The sequence below is a fragment of the Scaptodrosophila lebanonensis genome, unplaced genomic scaffold, assembly GCF_003285725.1.
Source record: "Scaptodrosophila lebanonensis strain 11010-0011.00,11010-0021.00 unplaced genomic scaffold, SlebRS2 tig00000072-arrow-pilon, whole genome shotgun sequence".
Lineage (NCBI taxonomy): Eukaryota > Metazoa > Arthropoda > Insecta > Diptera > Drosophilidae > Scaptodrosophila > Scaptodrosophila lebanonensis.
The window spans coordinates 4673597-4690715 of record NW_022060558.1 but is presented as its reverse complement, the minus strand read 5'-3'; the positions used below and the strand labels follow the sequence as shown (position 1 = coordinate 4690715).

At 39.7% G+C, this 17119-nt stretch overlaps 1 protein-coding gene across 1 annotated transcript; it reads right to left on the bottom strand.

Moving 5' to 3' along the window:
* Nucleotides 1-6610: 6610 nt before the first annotated feature.
* On the bottom strand, nt 6611-15977 carry LOC115625304 (allatostatin-A). The gene is made up of 3 exons (XM_030520323.1): nt 15760-15977; nt 8772-9266; nt 6611-7567 (listed from the first exon to the last, which is right to left on the bottom strand). Exons 2-3 carry the CDS (start codon nt 9196-9198, stop codon nt 7458-7460), a joined length of 537 nt encoding a protein of 178 aa, XP_030376183.1. The 5' UTR covers nt 9199-9266; nt 15760-15977; the 3' UTR covers nt 6611-7457.
* Nucleotides 15978-17119: the final 1142 nt, after the last annotated feature.

The window sequence follows — 17119 nt, the reverse complement described above, 5'->3', positions numbered from 1 at the left end:
ATATTTAATAAAACCTATTTGTATACAATGTAGTAAAGATAAGGAAGAAACACAGATACGCACAGCTTGTTTTTGAAAAAATGCTGAAATAAAAAATATATATGTATGAATAAAATATAAGATAAAAGGGCTACCAAACTTTTTGAATTCATTTAGATATTTGGTTCGTAATTTAAAACAAGAAAGGAAGGCTAGTCGCGAGGGATCAACTCTTAAATACCGTGTAGCCACTTCCACAAAAAGAAAAGTTTCGTGTACGTGTGCAGTACAGAGTTGAGCCAAATCAGCAACAATAACAACAGATGCGGGCAGACATTAAACTTATAGCTATAACTTGCCTAGCATTTTACCTATCTCGATGACACTTAGTATAAGGACAAATAGAGACGGTTGGGAGCTGTTTCTTGTCGGCTGTGCCGACTGGAATCGGTCGCATATGTCGAAATGGCAGCTGCCGCCTAATAGTACATCTTCAAAAATATGTATGTTGACTTGTGTATTAGTATTAAGTGTTCTGCGTAAGTAGTATAAATTATGGGTTAATACGATGATAATCCTGTTTACATTACTTTTAATATGTATGTTACTTAATATTTATTTGGAATATGCAAGCCAGCCAGAGTCCCATTTAAGAGAGCGCAGCTGCCCCAAGGACAACACTTCCTCAATGGCGCGTTTTGCTAATATTTGCTGAGTGGGGTCTAAGCGGCGGAAGGATGTAGACCAGCTGGTCGCATAAATCTCTGCTTCCTCGGCAGTACAGGGTGGTGGAGTTGGTTGTGCATTTGGTACTGGATTTATACGTATGTTGTTGCCTTTTAGGTGCTGATAAAGTTCCTCGACAGGCGAGCACTGTATTGGCTGATGGTGCATTAAAGCTGGTAATGTCGGTCGTGGTGCAGGATTCACGAGCAGAATTGGTTGTTGATGAGGTACTTGAGATGGAAAGGTTTTTTTCGGCGCCAGATTACTAGATTGTGTGGTTTGCCTAGGGGAATCACTAGCTGATCTAGTATCAGATTGTGACTCACAATCGAACACATGTTCGATATCTTCCCGTGCATCGGGTATTATATCCAGCTCATCATTAGCCAGAAATTCTAATTCGGAGTCTGATGATTGGACTTCCTGATCTTGGCTCGTTATTTCCTCGTTGACTATCTCTGGCGTATCCTCTTCGGAAAGTGAGGCGGGTTTCTCATTCCATTTGTAGGCCTTCGCTCGATCGCTCCATAGAAAGCGCAATTGTTCATAGTACCACAGCGTTGAAGTATACGATTTTCCCTTACGCTTCGCATCCTGCTCTCTCCTCCATTCGCGTCTATGGCTGGAACGTATGCCCAGTAAACGTTGACGGAGACGCACTACATTTGCACCCGGCTCTATTTTCTGATAGTAAGGCAATAGAGCCTTCAATGCACGCTCTCGTAACCGGGTCTCGCCAGAATCATTAAAACGTATGCCCCAGAGTATCGGAAAGGTTTTGTAGGCCTCCACAAATGCGTTCCAATGTGAAGGATCTGATGGTTTTCTTGCTTTCTTCATTTTTGATATTGTTTTTCTCTTTCGAAAAATAAGGTACAGCACGCACAAGTGTATCGTATCGATTGAAGACCAGATATAAACAGAGCACGAAAGTAGCTCGTGAGCTGCTTGCCCTCACGAGTACAGTTGAAAACGGTCGTGTGTGAGAGGCCGGATCGCGAGAGTAAAGAGCGAATGGACAGCATTGGCCTGCGAAATTACGAATACATATGTATGCACCTGTGTGTGTATGTAGGTACACACTTTTGGTGGTGTGTATTCAACATTTCAGTTTCATAACAGGGTTTAATACGTTTTTTACTAACGAGACAACATGCATCACAACGAAAACGTCTCATCGAAATTGTCAGCACAACTCCCATAGCCGTTCGGCTGTACAGCCGAGGCGTACAAATTCCAAAACATTTTTCAATACCAATAATATAAACATTTTTATATATGTATGTATATATAACATCATATTTAATATTGGCTAATTTGCTTTAACTGCTTAACTGTTATTTTAACCAAGAACATAAACTAAATAAAATATTTTTAAATGATATGAAACTTAGCCAAACAAATTCGTTAAGAAATATTCAATCAAAATCATGTTTCATTTACATAAGTACATATGTATCCCAAGTACATCAGGTAAAATCTCAAAACGATATTTAAACTGATGCTCTCAAAGCAGCAAAAGAATATTCGCTCTCAGTACGAATGCGACGGATCTTAGTCGGCTCAGCCGACAAGTAACAGCTTCCATTCGGCTCTTCAGTCGAGCGGCTGGAAAACACGTTCAAATCCTGTTATAAAACTAAAATGTTGAATACAAACATCCAAGTGTACCTAATTACACACACATGTGCACATGTATTCGGAATTTTACAGGCCAATCGTTTCCATACTCTCTTTACTCTTGATGCGGGCTCTCTCACACGAGCGTTTTATGACGGTGCAATAGCTTTGGTTTATGCACCTTGGCCTCATATTAGAGACCCAACTCTTTTCGGCAAGTTTGTTGCACCCCTTATCCGTTATTAGCAGCATCCCTGTCAGCTGCGAAAAAAGTGTACGCGTAGTTTAAAAAGGGTATATTAAGTTTACGCAAATATTGTAACAGGCAGAAGGAAACATCTCCGACCCCATAAAGTATATATATTCTGTATCAGCATGACGAGAGAAATCGATCTAGATATGTCCGTCCGTCCGTTTGACTGGATGAACGCCAGGATTTCAGAAACGGCTGAGCGTACATAAGCCAAACTTGGTATGCAGACGCTCCTAGTCCCAAGTCTATACGAGTTTACTTTTTTGAATTTTCCCCCCATTTCCCCGCTACAGAATTTCGTCAATACCACATTTCAAAACCTACATTAACCGAACTTTGCACACATCTGACTGACTGATTGGTGATCAACGCACAGCCCAAACGGTAAAAGCTAGGCAGCTGAAATTTGGGCTCAAGTATCCTATTATAGTGTAGCTGTGCATTTAGAAGATTTAGGAATATTCGAGCTCCAAAGGGGGGAAACGAGTTCGTTTAAAAAATCCACATTTTTGAAACGATCGACATAAAACGTGGTTTCTAAAAGAGAAAAGAATACAAATAAAACGGCATACTTGGTTTTTTAAATGGGTTTGAAGTTTGAATTATTGGGGTTTTTATATTTCTTCACTTTTTTCAAATGAAAAGTTTGTGTTATTAATGTTGTCTGCTCGATTTCAAATTTGGTAATCAACATATATGTACAAATTGGCATTCAACGATTTTCGAAATATAGAAATATGGGCAAAATCGGTGCTTCTTATTGTTCGTGGTACATCGCTGCACTGCGTGGACACGAGTGTCGTGTTTGATATTCCAATTTCGTGCGTTTTCGTGTTGACTCAATATAGCACAAAAAGACAAGAACGTGAAAATGCGATGGAAAAAAAAACAAGAAAAGAATGCTAAAGTCGAGCAAGCTCAACTCTTAAATACCCTAAAAAACTCTTAAATACTTTACAAAATTAAAAAATGTATATCAATTATTTTTTTAATTAAATTAAATACATGTTCATGAACAGTTTCAACAGCATACATCTACAGAATCGAGTCTCGGCGTGTTTATATACGTGTATGTATGCAACACAAAGTTGAACCCAAGCAGCAACAACAACAACAGCTGCGGGCAGCGCTACAAGCAGAGCATGGGTAGCGATTTTATTTATGGCTATAACTTTCTTCAGAATTGACCTATCGTGATGAAACTTGGCAGACAAACACATAATCACTACCGCGATGTAGTTAAAAAAATAAACTTGACCTGCCTAGGGCTTATGGGAATCTGGATACCGAGTTTGCTTATTCTAGCTCTTGTACCTTCTGAGATCGTTGCGCTCATACAGACAGACGGACGGACATAGCTATATCGGCTCGGCTTGTCACCCTGATCAAGAATATATGTACTTTGTGGGGTCTGCCTCGCCTCCTTCTGTGTGTTACATACATTCGCACAAAACTAGTATAGCCTTTCACTCTTTGGGTACAGGCTATAACAACACGACCAAAATATAATTTAATGTAAGGAAATACTCAAATATTTATTCCATTTTTTTGCAAAAAAGAAATTTGTGTATTCATTCACCGTGCATACGGTTTCGTGATGCCCATCTCTAGCACCTCTGTTGATCGCATATTTACAAGCGATTTACCGTTTGTCTTAAAAGGTTGCGTCAGCTTACAACGCTACAAATGTATTATGAAGAATCCTGGGAGACATTAAGCGTTAAGTTTATTCCATGAATGTATTCTTGGGATTTACAAAAGCAGAAACACGCCATTTACGCTCACAACATTCATATACAAAAAACACATATGCATAAGTGTTGAACTGTACAATTGAATATATACACTTATATGTGTGTACTTGTATATGTATTAGAGTTGGGCACGGGCCGTGTTTTCGGTCGTGGCACTTCGTGCCACGCGTGGGCCCGTGTGTTCGTGTTGCAAAAGGCACGACAAAACACGCAGGAGCAAGCACGAGAAAACACGAATATAACACGAACATAAATTAACAATTAAAGTAATAAAACAAGAGTGAACGCTACAGTCGAGCAAACCTGACAGTGAAAAACCATTACCCAGGTAAACTTCCGGCACTGAGGTATATGCGCCTCTAGCAGAAGCAAAAGGAAGAAGAAGAGCGATCTTGATGCTGCAGCTTGTGGGCGTAGTAGCGAAGTAAAATTGTTTCGCTAATAACTTTTCTTAGAAAGTAGATAATTATATAGAAATTACGTGCAAGGTGCAAAATTTGTTAGGGTAGCTTTTGAAATGTGGACGGTATTGACGAAATTCTGTAGCGGGGGAAAATTCCAAAAAATAAAATAAACTCGTCCTTTCTCGGACCTAAGAGAATATGTATACCAACTTTGGTTATTCTAGCTTTTATAGTTTCTGAGATCCTTGCGTTCATCTAGACGGACGGACAGACGGAAAGACAGACGGACGGACGGACATGTCTAGATCGATTTCTCTCGTCATGCTGATTCAGAATATATATACTTTCTGGGGTCGGAGATGCTTCCTTCTGCATGTTACATACTTTGCACAAACCTAATATACCCTTTTTACCCTACAGGTATAGGGTATAAAAATAGTCAACAAGACTCTGAAATATATAACTATATACATACGTACTGCTGTTGATCCAGGAATTTGTATGTTCAAGAACTGGAAAAAAGCTAAAAAAAAATTTGGAATTGCTAAGGCATATATCAAGACATATACATACATACATAGTCAATATCCCTGACTGCTTTTCAAACAAGTTAGCGAGTTTTTTTCGTTTCTGGAGAAATTTTAAATAGGCGACGAGCTTGGCTTCTTAGCTCAAATATATAATACAAATTTAAAGTGCTTAATATGGATATTTTTTTAGTTTTTACATTTAATGACCCGTTCGTGTTGGGCCGTGCTTAGAAATATTTTCATCGTGCGTGCGCGTGCGAGTTTCCGAATGTTCTTTTCGTGATCGTGTCGTGTCCGGCCGAAAATCGCCGGCCCATGCCCATCTCTAATACTATGTATGTACATGCATCTGACGAAAGATAGCGCCTGCATCAAAAAATAAAATGTACATATGCATGTACATATCACCGTTTCTAGACGTCCCGATTTTTAAATCAAAATTAAATATTTCGCGCGGGACAGGCTCAAAAGCTGTCAAAGTGTAGATGAGCACCAAGAAGTGGTTTTAGAGAATTACTTGTAGAAATCCGATTAGCTTTGAACTTGGCTTATTTACTTATATTTACTCTGAGAAAGAATACAGAATAAACTGCGTTGTATTTTTGTAAGCTTTCATTAAAGAGTAGAAGAAATAATTATGATATACATATATGTATATGTATGCATATAAGTACATACATATAGTATGTGTGTATGCTCATTTAAATGTTGTGCAGTTCCAGAAGTTGACCAAATAACGTTGCCAAATTGTACAGCTTTTAATTCTAGAAATTACTTGCCTTGATTTATCCCTATCATACTAAATACATATGTATGTACATATGTATGTATGCACATATAACCATACATAGTATTTATGGTACTTTATGGCCTAGCTCTCGAATCGTACCAAAGTAATTCGCTATTTGGGAAATTAACTCTTTAGAAACTTTAGATAGTGTCGGAAGAGAAATATCATACTATTTAGTAAAAAAAACGTATAATTGGAAGCACAAATACTGAGCCAGCAAAGACGGTCAAGATCTGCTAGTAAATTATATATAATTATCTACTTTTGTTTCAAATTGTATCTATTATTATAAGAAAAGTTATTAGCGATATTCTGCTAGGGGCGCATATAATTCAGTACCAGAAGTTTGTCTGGAAACATTTTTGGATCATGCGCGTGTGTGTTTCTACAATTCTTTGTAGGACTCGGCGGTACAAGGCATTCAAAAGTTGGGCCTGCTTGACTCCAGCATTCTAGTCTTGTTTATTATTTCATCTACATACTATGTTGTAATATATTGGTTTAGAAATTGACTAACTCTTGAAAATGAGAATAGCAAAACGGCTGGGCTTCAATTAAGTTTGCACAATTTTGCTGTGCTAAAATTCATGTTTATTTAAATATATTCACAAAACAAAATTACAGGTAGTAAAATTAATAATCACTTTGTTAAAACACATACATCGTTACATCGATACATTTGTCATACATCATTTTTCTGATTTAGGTGGTTGTTGTTGGTTGGTTTTAACGAATGCCGCTCCTTGTGCTGCTTGTTTGCTCCTTGCGAGAGTGCCCCATATAATAAGTTATGCCCCATTAAAATGTACATCATATACCATATAGTATGTATAATAGTAGTAAGTATATGTCTATATATATGTATATTTATGTATATTTATGTATATTTAAGTGGATCGAATATGCATACGTACAATATGTTGGTAAATACATATAATTGCACACACCAGCTACTTTTATTTGCCATTACATACATATGTAAATGTTCAATTTTAAAATTGGTATTGCATTTTAAAATTGGTTGTAATATAGGAAGAGCTTAAAAGTTGCTGCAGAACAACACTCAATACGTGATTAATAAAATAAATTAAATAAACTAAAGCCATCAATTGTTGGTTTTCATTGAAGACGAAGGACATGTGCATAGTTTTCAGTTTCTTTCGAAGACGTTTAGATTACTTAGTTATCGTACTTTTGAAATGTTCCTTTATTAACGTGCATTTAGAAAAGACTGCGCTGAGCAACAACAATTTGATTTAATAGTTAAATAATTGCGTCATAAAAGGACCGCACATACAAAGGACACACGGCTGGAGTGTCGCGTTGGCACGGGGTGTGCGTGTGTGTGTGTGCCATTTGTGTGCGCGCCACTGTATCCATACTAAGTATACCGATAAGGGCTTAACGCCGGCCCAGGCCAAAGCCGTACCGGTTGGGCACGGTGCGTCGATCCACCTCATCAATACCCCGCTTTCCTAGGCCAAAACTGTAGGGTCGATTGCGTTTCTCATCTGGAAGAAAGAGTGAAGAATGAATAATATTGAGGGAAGATCGATATGGCATTTACTGCTCAATATAGTTGGATGTTCCTTCTTATACATACGAACTATCCTTGAGGAGTGTTTCCTAAATTTGTGATCAACTCACATTGATCTAGACTTTCAAACAGCTACAATACTATTTTCAACTTGAGGATTAAGTGTTTGTCCTAATTGGAATATATATATACTTGTATTTTTTTCTTAAACATCTATCCACCTATCCAGGCGGTCATCTGTACTAAATTAGGAGTTTCCGGACGGGCATGGCTATATCGACTTGTATTGTCATACTGTTCAAAACTATATATATACAAAGTATAAAAACTAGTATACCACATTACCCTTTCGAAGCAGTGCATAAAATGATCCCAACCTGTCAAAAAGTGAGCCATGCTGGAAGCTCAGTTATGTTCAGAGAATGCATTGCTGACAATATGTCAGTTGAGTTGGTTCCCACCAAGGCCAACATTTGAGAATCCCTAATGATAACCCCTTGCTTTCCGATGACAGTGTATCGGGCATTTTTCAACGTTCGGACTGGAATGATAAGTATTGCAAATACGTAGAAGAAATGCATTTATGCGTAAGCCCAAAACAAGTGTTTCGCTAATAACTTTTCTTAAAATGTACCCTATTCAATGAAATTTGAAACAAAAGTAGATATTTGTATATGGATTACGTGTGCGAAGTTTGTTGTTTTTGACGAAATTCTGTAGCGGAGAGAGAAACTGAAAAAAAAACTCTTGTAGCTTAGGAACTATGCGCTCAACTATTTCGGAAATCCAGCCGATTCGATTTCTCTCGTCATGCTGATCCAGAATATATATATATATATATATCTTATGTAATCAGAGATCCTTACTTCTGCCTGTATCATACTTTGAACAAACCTAATATACCCTTTTTACATCTACCCATAGGAGTACAGGGTATAATTAACTGTTGAAGTTGTGTCCAATACTAATTACTTTTCAAAATCTGCCATTTTAAGAAATCATTTCCTGCTTTCATAATAGAAAAAGTACAGCAAAATGAGTCTGAGGTGAAGATAGATCTGTTTTAATTTACCAGAATTGAAAAGTATTTTTATTTGACTAAATACCGAGCAAATAATGAACTTCCAATTCATTCATGAACTGAATTAAACGAGCAACTTGAGCTCCCGCCCTCTTACCTGCCATATAAGACGCTGGCGCATCGAAAGCAGCCGCATTGTTGTACTCGCTGCCTTCGTCATAGTCGTATTCGGTGCGCTTTCCCAGGCCAAAGGAGTAGGGACGAGAACGCTTTCCCAGTCCAAAGTTGTAGACGGGCAGACGCTTCATGCCGGCTCCGCCATTCGTGTACATGTAGGCGCGCCTGCCCAGCCCGAAGGCGTAGCGTTCGGCGCGTTTGTCGTAGTTGCTGCTTCCGCCGCCTCCACCAGCATTGCTGTCCTCCAGTGCGTCTCCTTCGCTGACCAACAGGGCATTCCCATGGCTGTTGGAGCCTTGAGCGGTGGCTGGCAAGCCGGAGCCACCTTCCCCGTAGGCGGGTGTGCAGCAGACGTAGCTGAGGTAGAAGACCGCCAGCAGCAGAAGCTTTGCTTGCATCGCGTTCATTGCTTGTGTGCTTGGGTGTTGGATGGGGTGGTGAGTGTTGGGTGTTGGGGGCAGCACGTGCTGTTTTGCTGCAAATGGCGGAGGTAAAGAACACACAGAATTGGTAAGCACATTTTGTACTTTTTGTACACCAAGAAGTTAAAGTTATGTATGGGTGAAGGCTAGTATCATCGTCGATGTCATCGTCTCGACTCACGCGTGTCTGTCAGCAAACGCGCATTGCATACTTTACGGCTGACAACTGGCGTTCTAGTTTATTTGGCCGGGCCTTTTTCAGAACAGACAACAAGAATTTCTCACCCACAAATACACACACACACACACGCACACAAAATATGCGGACAGTTACAAATTTTCGCAGCGCTGACATGCGAAAAAGAAAAACCGCCGCACGCTCAAAAATGTGGCCTACCATGTCAGGTGGTGTGTTGAATATGTGTGTGTATGTAGGTATGTGTGTGTGTTTTGTTCGCCCTAAGAATGGGTGCGTGAGCAAATGCTTCGATCAAGTTGTGTTGAGCAACAGAGTGTGGGACAGACACTGTGGGGGCGCTTTTTGGAGCCCTGCCTATAGCCTGTCTCCTTATCAAAGCTCTTCACTATGGTCCCAATCGCCAGCTGAGGAAGTCTCCGATTTGTTAAGCAAGGCGTAAATACTGAGCTTCAAATACTCTGTTGCTCATCAGACTTTGTTAACATTTATTATATTAAACAGAGGGCACCGCATCTTGACGGCCTCTGGGAGACTTTTGGTAGAGCGCCAAGGGTCTTCTGAATCGTACATTGGCAAATTTCAGGTTCGCATTTGAAGAGCTGAGTACCGTGCTTGTTGGGATTGAAGTCATCCTTAATTTGGTCATAAAAATCAGCACTACAAAGCCTATCACTTTCTGATTTCTAATGAATAAAAAAATACTTTAAAAAGCTTAATTTACTGGCATACTACTGACAGAAACGTTCATATACAAATTGCAAAATGCAAAGTATTTACTAGTTTATTTTGTTTTACTCCCTTATCCTGTACACTTAACGAATCAATTAAATAAATTAGCTATAGTTTATGTGTATTTGGGCTTTGAGTCGGATATTTTAAAGAGCACGAGCCGACATTTTTCAAACGAATTGGGTAAAACTTTTAAAGACCACTTTGTAATTTTTACCTTCTTTAAATAATAATAAAAACACACGATTTCGGTTTGAAACAATTACAACTTTTGCTTTTAAAAGTGTACGAACGATTCGAAAATTATTTCCATTTAGCTTATTTTGCTCTACTTTGTTATATGCGTTTTTGATGGCTTAGTGATTAATTCTAATTCCAATTTAGAACAGTCGAAGAGTTACGTGTTACTATTTCTCTTCCTTTCAATTATCACTCCAATTTCAATTATCGTCTCATTTCAGTAAAATAATCGACTATACAGAACGGCAGTTTGATTTGCATAATATATTTCTATTAATTATAAATCATTCATTTTATCCTCGAAATTAATTATCCCTACTTACAAAGTCACATTCTCATTACTCAGCGACATATTCACGCTCCGGAACCATCTCTAATTACGATTGTCCGTTCAGTGACTGCTGGTAAAGCCATAATTTTGGGAAGTCCGTGGAACTTCAATTGCAACAAGTTCAACAAGTTTTCTGCTGACCTTGCAACCTTTTGCGCATTCAACTCGTAAAGAGCTGCGAAATTAGTTTTTGTCACTGTCGTCCTGCCTGACGACTTTGTGTACCTATTGAAGTTTGCTGAGTGCGTGTTCTGCATAGCTTAATCCTCAGCTCGTTGCCGGGCACGAAGTCTCAATTAGGTTTGCCAACTTTACTTTAAAATAAAATAAACTTGAACTCAGTTGATAAGATGTTGCGATGATGGCTCCTTTATGGACAATAAGCGAGCGTTAAATGGCGGCGTGAGGACCTGCCATGTAACCATCAACATTAACTTGCGCGATGCTGTCAATAAAAAGAGCACGCATTGTCATGATTGTCAATGCGAGTGCGCGTAATTGAAAGTACACTTGCACACAAACTCAAACAACCACGCATACACACATCACTATTTGCATTGGGATGCATTTCCGTTTCCGTTGGCGCTGACTAAGCGAGAAAATGAAGACTATGTCTGGGAAGTTACTCTGGTTGTCAGGGTCGTTAGAATTCCGCGCACGTGCGCGCCAAGTGCCGCCGACGAGTGTACTTAGTTGTTAGTTTCGTTACCAGCCACTTGTTTGAGCCAATGCCAATGGTATGCTTTGCTGGAGCTGGTTGCTTGAGGACGAGGGCGTGCTGCCTTCAAACATGACCAGACGAACAATTTTAATTTAACGAAATGCTGCAAGCTGGCAATCTGACCTTGTCTTGCCCGCTTGTGGCTCTTAGCTGGCCATGACTATTGATAAAGTTATAAGCCATTCACCCTGGCGTGCTCGCTTCTCAACATAAAGATACGACAACAGTTGCTGCAATTATTTCAAGCATACGCTCAGGCGCTAAGCATTTTCCAAATATTGCGCATACGCAAGGCTGGCACTTCACAGTGAAAACACTGTGTCTCAATAACAGTATTTGAATAAGTTTGTGCATTCAACAAATAAAATCAAATTTTCATAGTTGATAAGTGCTACACACTTGCAATGGCTAAGGCTATGATATTACAAAAATTAATTCAACTTGGCTCCTATTTTAGGTTTCTGTTATATCAAAAAGGTTAGAGCTTATAGAAGGAAGTTTTCACAATTTATTTCCCAGAAGAATACATTTTTAAAATTAAACTACATAACGTGTCGGATTATCAGAATGAGAACCCGGAAACGAAAAGGTCTGCGGCGAAGCTTCTTTTATGAACTGGAAAGCGCACTTTTTATATGGGGCTGTGCGCATACCGGCTTGGACTAATATAAAAGCGATTTGGGGAAATGCGATCCACAAGTAAACGGAGGTACGACACCAAAAAACAAATTTCTTCTCTTTGAAACTGATAAAGCTGAGCTTTAGATAGATATAGTAAGCGAACGTTGGGTGGAATTAAAAAATAAATATATCAAGTCACTGACAGATAACAGCGACTATAAGTGGGAGGCTGAGGATCCGTAACAGAGCACGTAGACTAATTGCTAGTAGTCATAGAAAGATTAAAAAATTGAACCTGAAATCTTGATACTTTTTGGGAAAGGTAATGTGTGTGTGCTGTTATTCTCAGAATATTTTTTGGTGCAAATAGACTTTTTCGTGATTGTGGCAATACAACATCATTCTGGACGGCCAAAACTCTCCCACAGTGCTTTCGGGCGCTGCCTGTGTCATAAATTGCAGAAGGCGCCTCAAAGTGCAGCCAGCAGTGTCAACAGCAACATCAACAAATCATGCAACAGGTTACAAGTACACGCGCACCGCCAAGCTACACTATCAACATCATGTCTGAGTGGTGTGTGTGCGTGCGTGTGCGTGTCAGTCGCAGCTCGAGCGTTGCAAGGAAGGCCAACGCCATGATTTACAATCATTCACATATGTACATAGCTGCGGCTGGATGTGTTTGTTTTTGTTGCAGGCAGCAGCTGCGCTCTTCCACGCAGGACAATAAAAGTGCCGACCAGCGCGATAATAGGCGGAAAATCGTCACATTTGTTAGACTTTATCAACCGATGGTAGAGACAACAACAAAAACAACATCGGCAACACGACCAATACGAACAACAGGCCACCACGATAACACCGCCCCAATCATAAATCTAAAAAAAAAGTAAAAAGCGGGAAACAACTTTTGTAAGGCCAACACCTTTGGTGCTGGTGCTGGCGCTAACGCTGACGTGCAAAAAATAAATACTTATTTGTCGCAGCCAGGGCATTATTGCAAACAATAAACCTTTCGCTCGGACCCATGGATAGACGCAAATGAGATTTTAACGGAGAGCGACATTATCTGTTTATGAATTTACGCATTTACGCGCTCACACTTTGTGTCTGTTGTTGTCCATTGTTGGCCAACTGGACCAAGTTTGCAAATTGTTGTCATAACTTTTAGCCCTGGGCTTTCTCATATCCGTAGCGGCGATTAGTTTGTCACCTGCCCGCGGGCTAGCAACACGATGCACTCTCCTCCGACCCCCATTATACTAGCCAGCGGAAATTCAAAGGGCGCGCATCAAAGCGCAGCGTTGCTATTTTCTAATTAAGCGGGAAAACTGAAAACTTTGCAGCCAGAAAAGAGCCGAAGAAAAATTCTGCGTTAGATGTCTGGCAAATTGGCTAAGCTGAGAACATAAGCAGGAGCTGCTGGCCAAAGGATATGAGCAAATTTGTAGCCTCACCTTTAATCCTCATTTTGTTGCGCTTGCCAGTGCGAAGGCAAACTGAAAATTGAAAAGGCCACCAGCAGCCAATTCCAGCTAATGCGCTAATATATGAAAGCCACAATTTATAAATATATGTGTTCATATACGAGTAGGTACATATATATATGCATGTATTTATATTGGGGTGCGTAGCCTCAGGTAAAGCTGCGGAAATGAGGCAGAACATTTGGAACGAGGCACGCAATTTGCGAACATATCTTGAATTGGACGCGCAAAAGGTTCTACAGGCAGCAAGTTGCATCCGAACAGATAGAAACACTGTTGTTGGTAATAAAGTTATCCTGGAGATAATGAAGTGGTTTACTTCTTTACCGTTGGTTACCGTAAAAAGTTGCGGTTCACATCGTTGCCAGCTCTGGTCAATTTCTTTGCCTTTCGGTGGGCGGCATGACTTTTTTAGCGAACACGCTTTTCCTGGGGGTCAGGACCTTTTTATCTTTTTACTACATAACTGGCGACACATGTTTTTCTTTAATTTTCCAACCAAATACATGCTTTATGCTTCTATTTAGCTTGAGAACGAAACGGGCAGTGTATTTACGACTGTCGTTCCTACGCCCCCGGGCAGTTGGTGACCCCCAACTACAAACCCTGCCATCAATCAGCAATTGTCTTTGATTTGTTTATTTAATATTTTGGCTTTCGGTTTTTGCGACTGCTGGCGCTGTTGTTATTTATTTAATTGTTATTTGATTGAGGCATGTCTCTGTGCCCTTCTGCCTCATTTTGTCTTCGAATTCTGTGATTTCTAATGCTTTCACTTGACAAGCGACTCCCGCTATCTCCCCTCACATTTGTGTACTACATTGCGTATGTGTGATGTAAATTGGCGGCTTCGGAGGCCGTTCTCCCTTTGTTATTTGGGGCTGGGCTGCAGGCGATTTATATAATCAAGTTTGTTTTGCTACACTTGTGAGAGAAAGTAAATTCAATTTGCGAATTTTTGTTAGATCTTTTGCATTGATATAGGAAGTGTTGGATATTTTTTGAAGTCTTTATAAATTAGATTGAACTCTGTCATTCATTTTCTTATTGACAAATATAAGTACATATGCAAAAAATGTTATTTCGGGTTCTAAATCTGTCATATCTTAAGGTATTTAAATGCGAGTACTTTAAAAAGGATATTGATCATTAAAAGTGCGCTTATTATCACTTCTATCCTACTCATATAATTCGCCCGATTTCTTAAAGTTGTTCATATAAGAGAGTAGGTGTTTGTTTTTTATCACAGATTTTCTTGTGGGTAAATTTGTAACAATCAAGAGGAAGAAGTGTAATCTCGTATCTTATCTGTTCGTTTGTCCTTCTGTGTATTTCAATTCATGGAAACGATATGATTCAAAAATAGTTTTTGTATCAAAAACTTGAATGTTGCCGCGAATGGCATACCAAATGCAAAATAAATAAAAACGCTTTCTAATAAGACATACCTGAACACTGAAGAAAAAAGTATTTGGCTTAAGATACTATATAGTAAAGGGTGTACTCGTATAGTTTTGTCGCAGACGAAGATAACTTTTGAACTCTTTTTATATTTATTTGTTAGTTTTGAATGTAGTGCGTGGATTTTATTTATTGTTCGCTAAATACAATTTTAATAAAGAAAACTGTCTAAAATGTTTTCTAAAATATTTCAAAAGCAATCTGTTTTTTATAGATATTAACAGCTATAAATTTTACTTCACGGGACTCGAATAATCCTAGAGACAGTTTTTAATAAAATAGGGAGCTGGGGTAGAATTACAAGCTTCTATTAGAGATATTCGATAAATTAACATTAAGGTAAGGCAGTTCTTTTAGTTTTCAACTATCAACTTAAGATTATTTAAAATATGCACAATGCTAAAGTCATTGCAATTTTTATGCTAATTCCCGAGGTGCATAAGACTGCTTTAAGTTTTTAAGGCAAATCACTTTTGTTGACATGAAAAAGAGTATATCATGAACCCCAAATTTGTCTCCCAACATTTATTTAGTTTGCGAGAACATGGCCTTAAAATGTTAATGTGAACCCTTGGAGAAACGAAATCACAATGGGAAATTAAAACAATTTAAGCCATACATTCAAAGTAATATTTAGTTTGTTGAATTCATGTGAATAGGGCTAGAAAAATGAAAATCCTTTGACCAATTTTGGTAAAAGTTAATGAGTTCTTTTGGAAAGTGACAAAACTTAAGTTTCACAGTCGGAACTACTTACATCCGAGCACAGACAGCGAATTTGATTTGCAGCTACGAGCAACTGAACAGTGTCTAAAGAACTTTTAAGTAGCGATTCCGGCTTTATTTTCTTATACTTGTATGTATTCAATATTTGGGTTCACAGCACAGTTTTGCACAATTCACGGTGCGGAGAGAGTATTTGTAGTACAGATAGTAAGTCTATGCTAATGCGCTTGTTCCGTCGCCTGCACGTCGACAGACCAAATGTCGGTTAACTTTTGAATCCGCATCCGCCGATGCGTTCGTTCTTATATCGACGCGCGTCTCGGCTAACGCCAACGCCAACTCCGAAAGGTTTGTTGCTGTTTTTGTTGCGCGCAACACCCACAACAAGAGCGGCTGCTACGGCAACAACAACCACAGTCGCAGCGCCATCGACGAGGACGATGACGACAATGCTGTCGTGGTGAGTTTCCCATTTCACCACGACTGTTACTTCACACATTCTTGGCTGCCTGTTGGCCGCCCCGAGGATGTAACAAGTGGCGGTAACTGCGGCTTCTTTGCGTGCGGCAACGACGCGTGGTAATTGCCACACAAATGCAGATGCGAGGTAACAAAATACTTAACGGCTGGTCCGTCAGAAATCGGAGCACTATAATTCAGACTGCTTCTGAGGCAGGCAGGTGCGAAAGCCGCACATGAAATATAAATAATGCTCGAGTTAGAATTAGAAGGAAACAATATTCTATTCTCTGGTAAACCACTACGCGTATGATGGGCTTAATTTGACAAAAGGCGGGGCCCTGGGCCACTGCCTGAGCCACTGCCCCACCCACCCACGCTATATCTGCATATGTGCTCAACAATTTCTCATTTCGTGCGGAATCGAGAAGAAGGTTGCAACGAAAATTGTCAGCTTGGTAAGCACGCATTAGTCAAATGCTCAGAAGGAGCTTCGTCCTGTCCGTCTGCCTGCTTGCCTGGAAGCGCTCAGCTTTCTTTGTCCTCTGTCCACGATTCTCATGCCCTCCAATCGGGGTAGGCAGTCAACTGACAGTTTAAATGACATGCATGCTGTTTGTTCGTTTGCGTTTAGCTTTTCTCCTCTTATTCGTTCCCCATGCTGGCGTGGTCGAGTCCTTTCTCGATATACTTGTATGTGCTGTGTGCAGCCTTTAACTGTAACATTTCAAACGCGACACGCCTTGGAATTTCATGCTGCATGCCAGCATTCATTTCACAATGTCGTCGGCATACTCGTTTTGTTTGTCCTGCGGCCGCATTTGTTGCGCTCCTTTACAAATGTCGTGTCCGCCTCGTTAGAGACGTCATCGCCACGAGTGGCAAAATATTACCTCCACAGCATTTGATGGCAACACTAGATAGCTTCCATC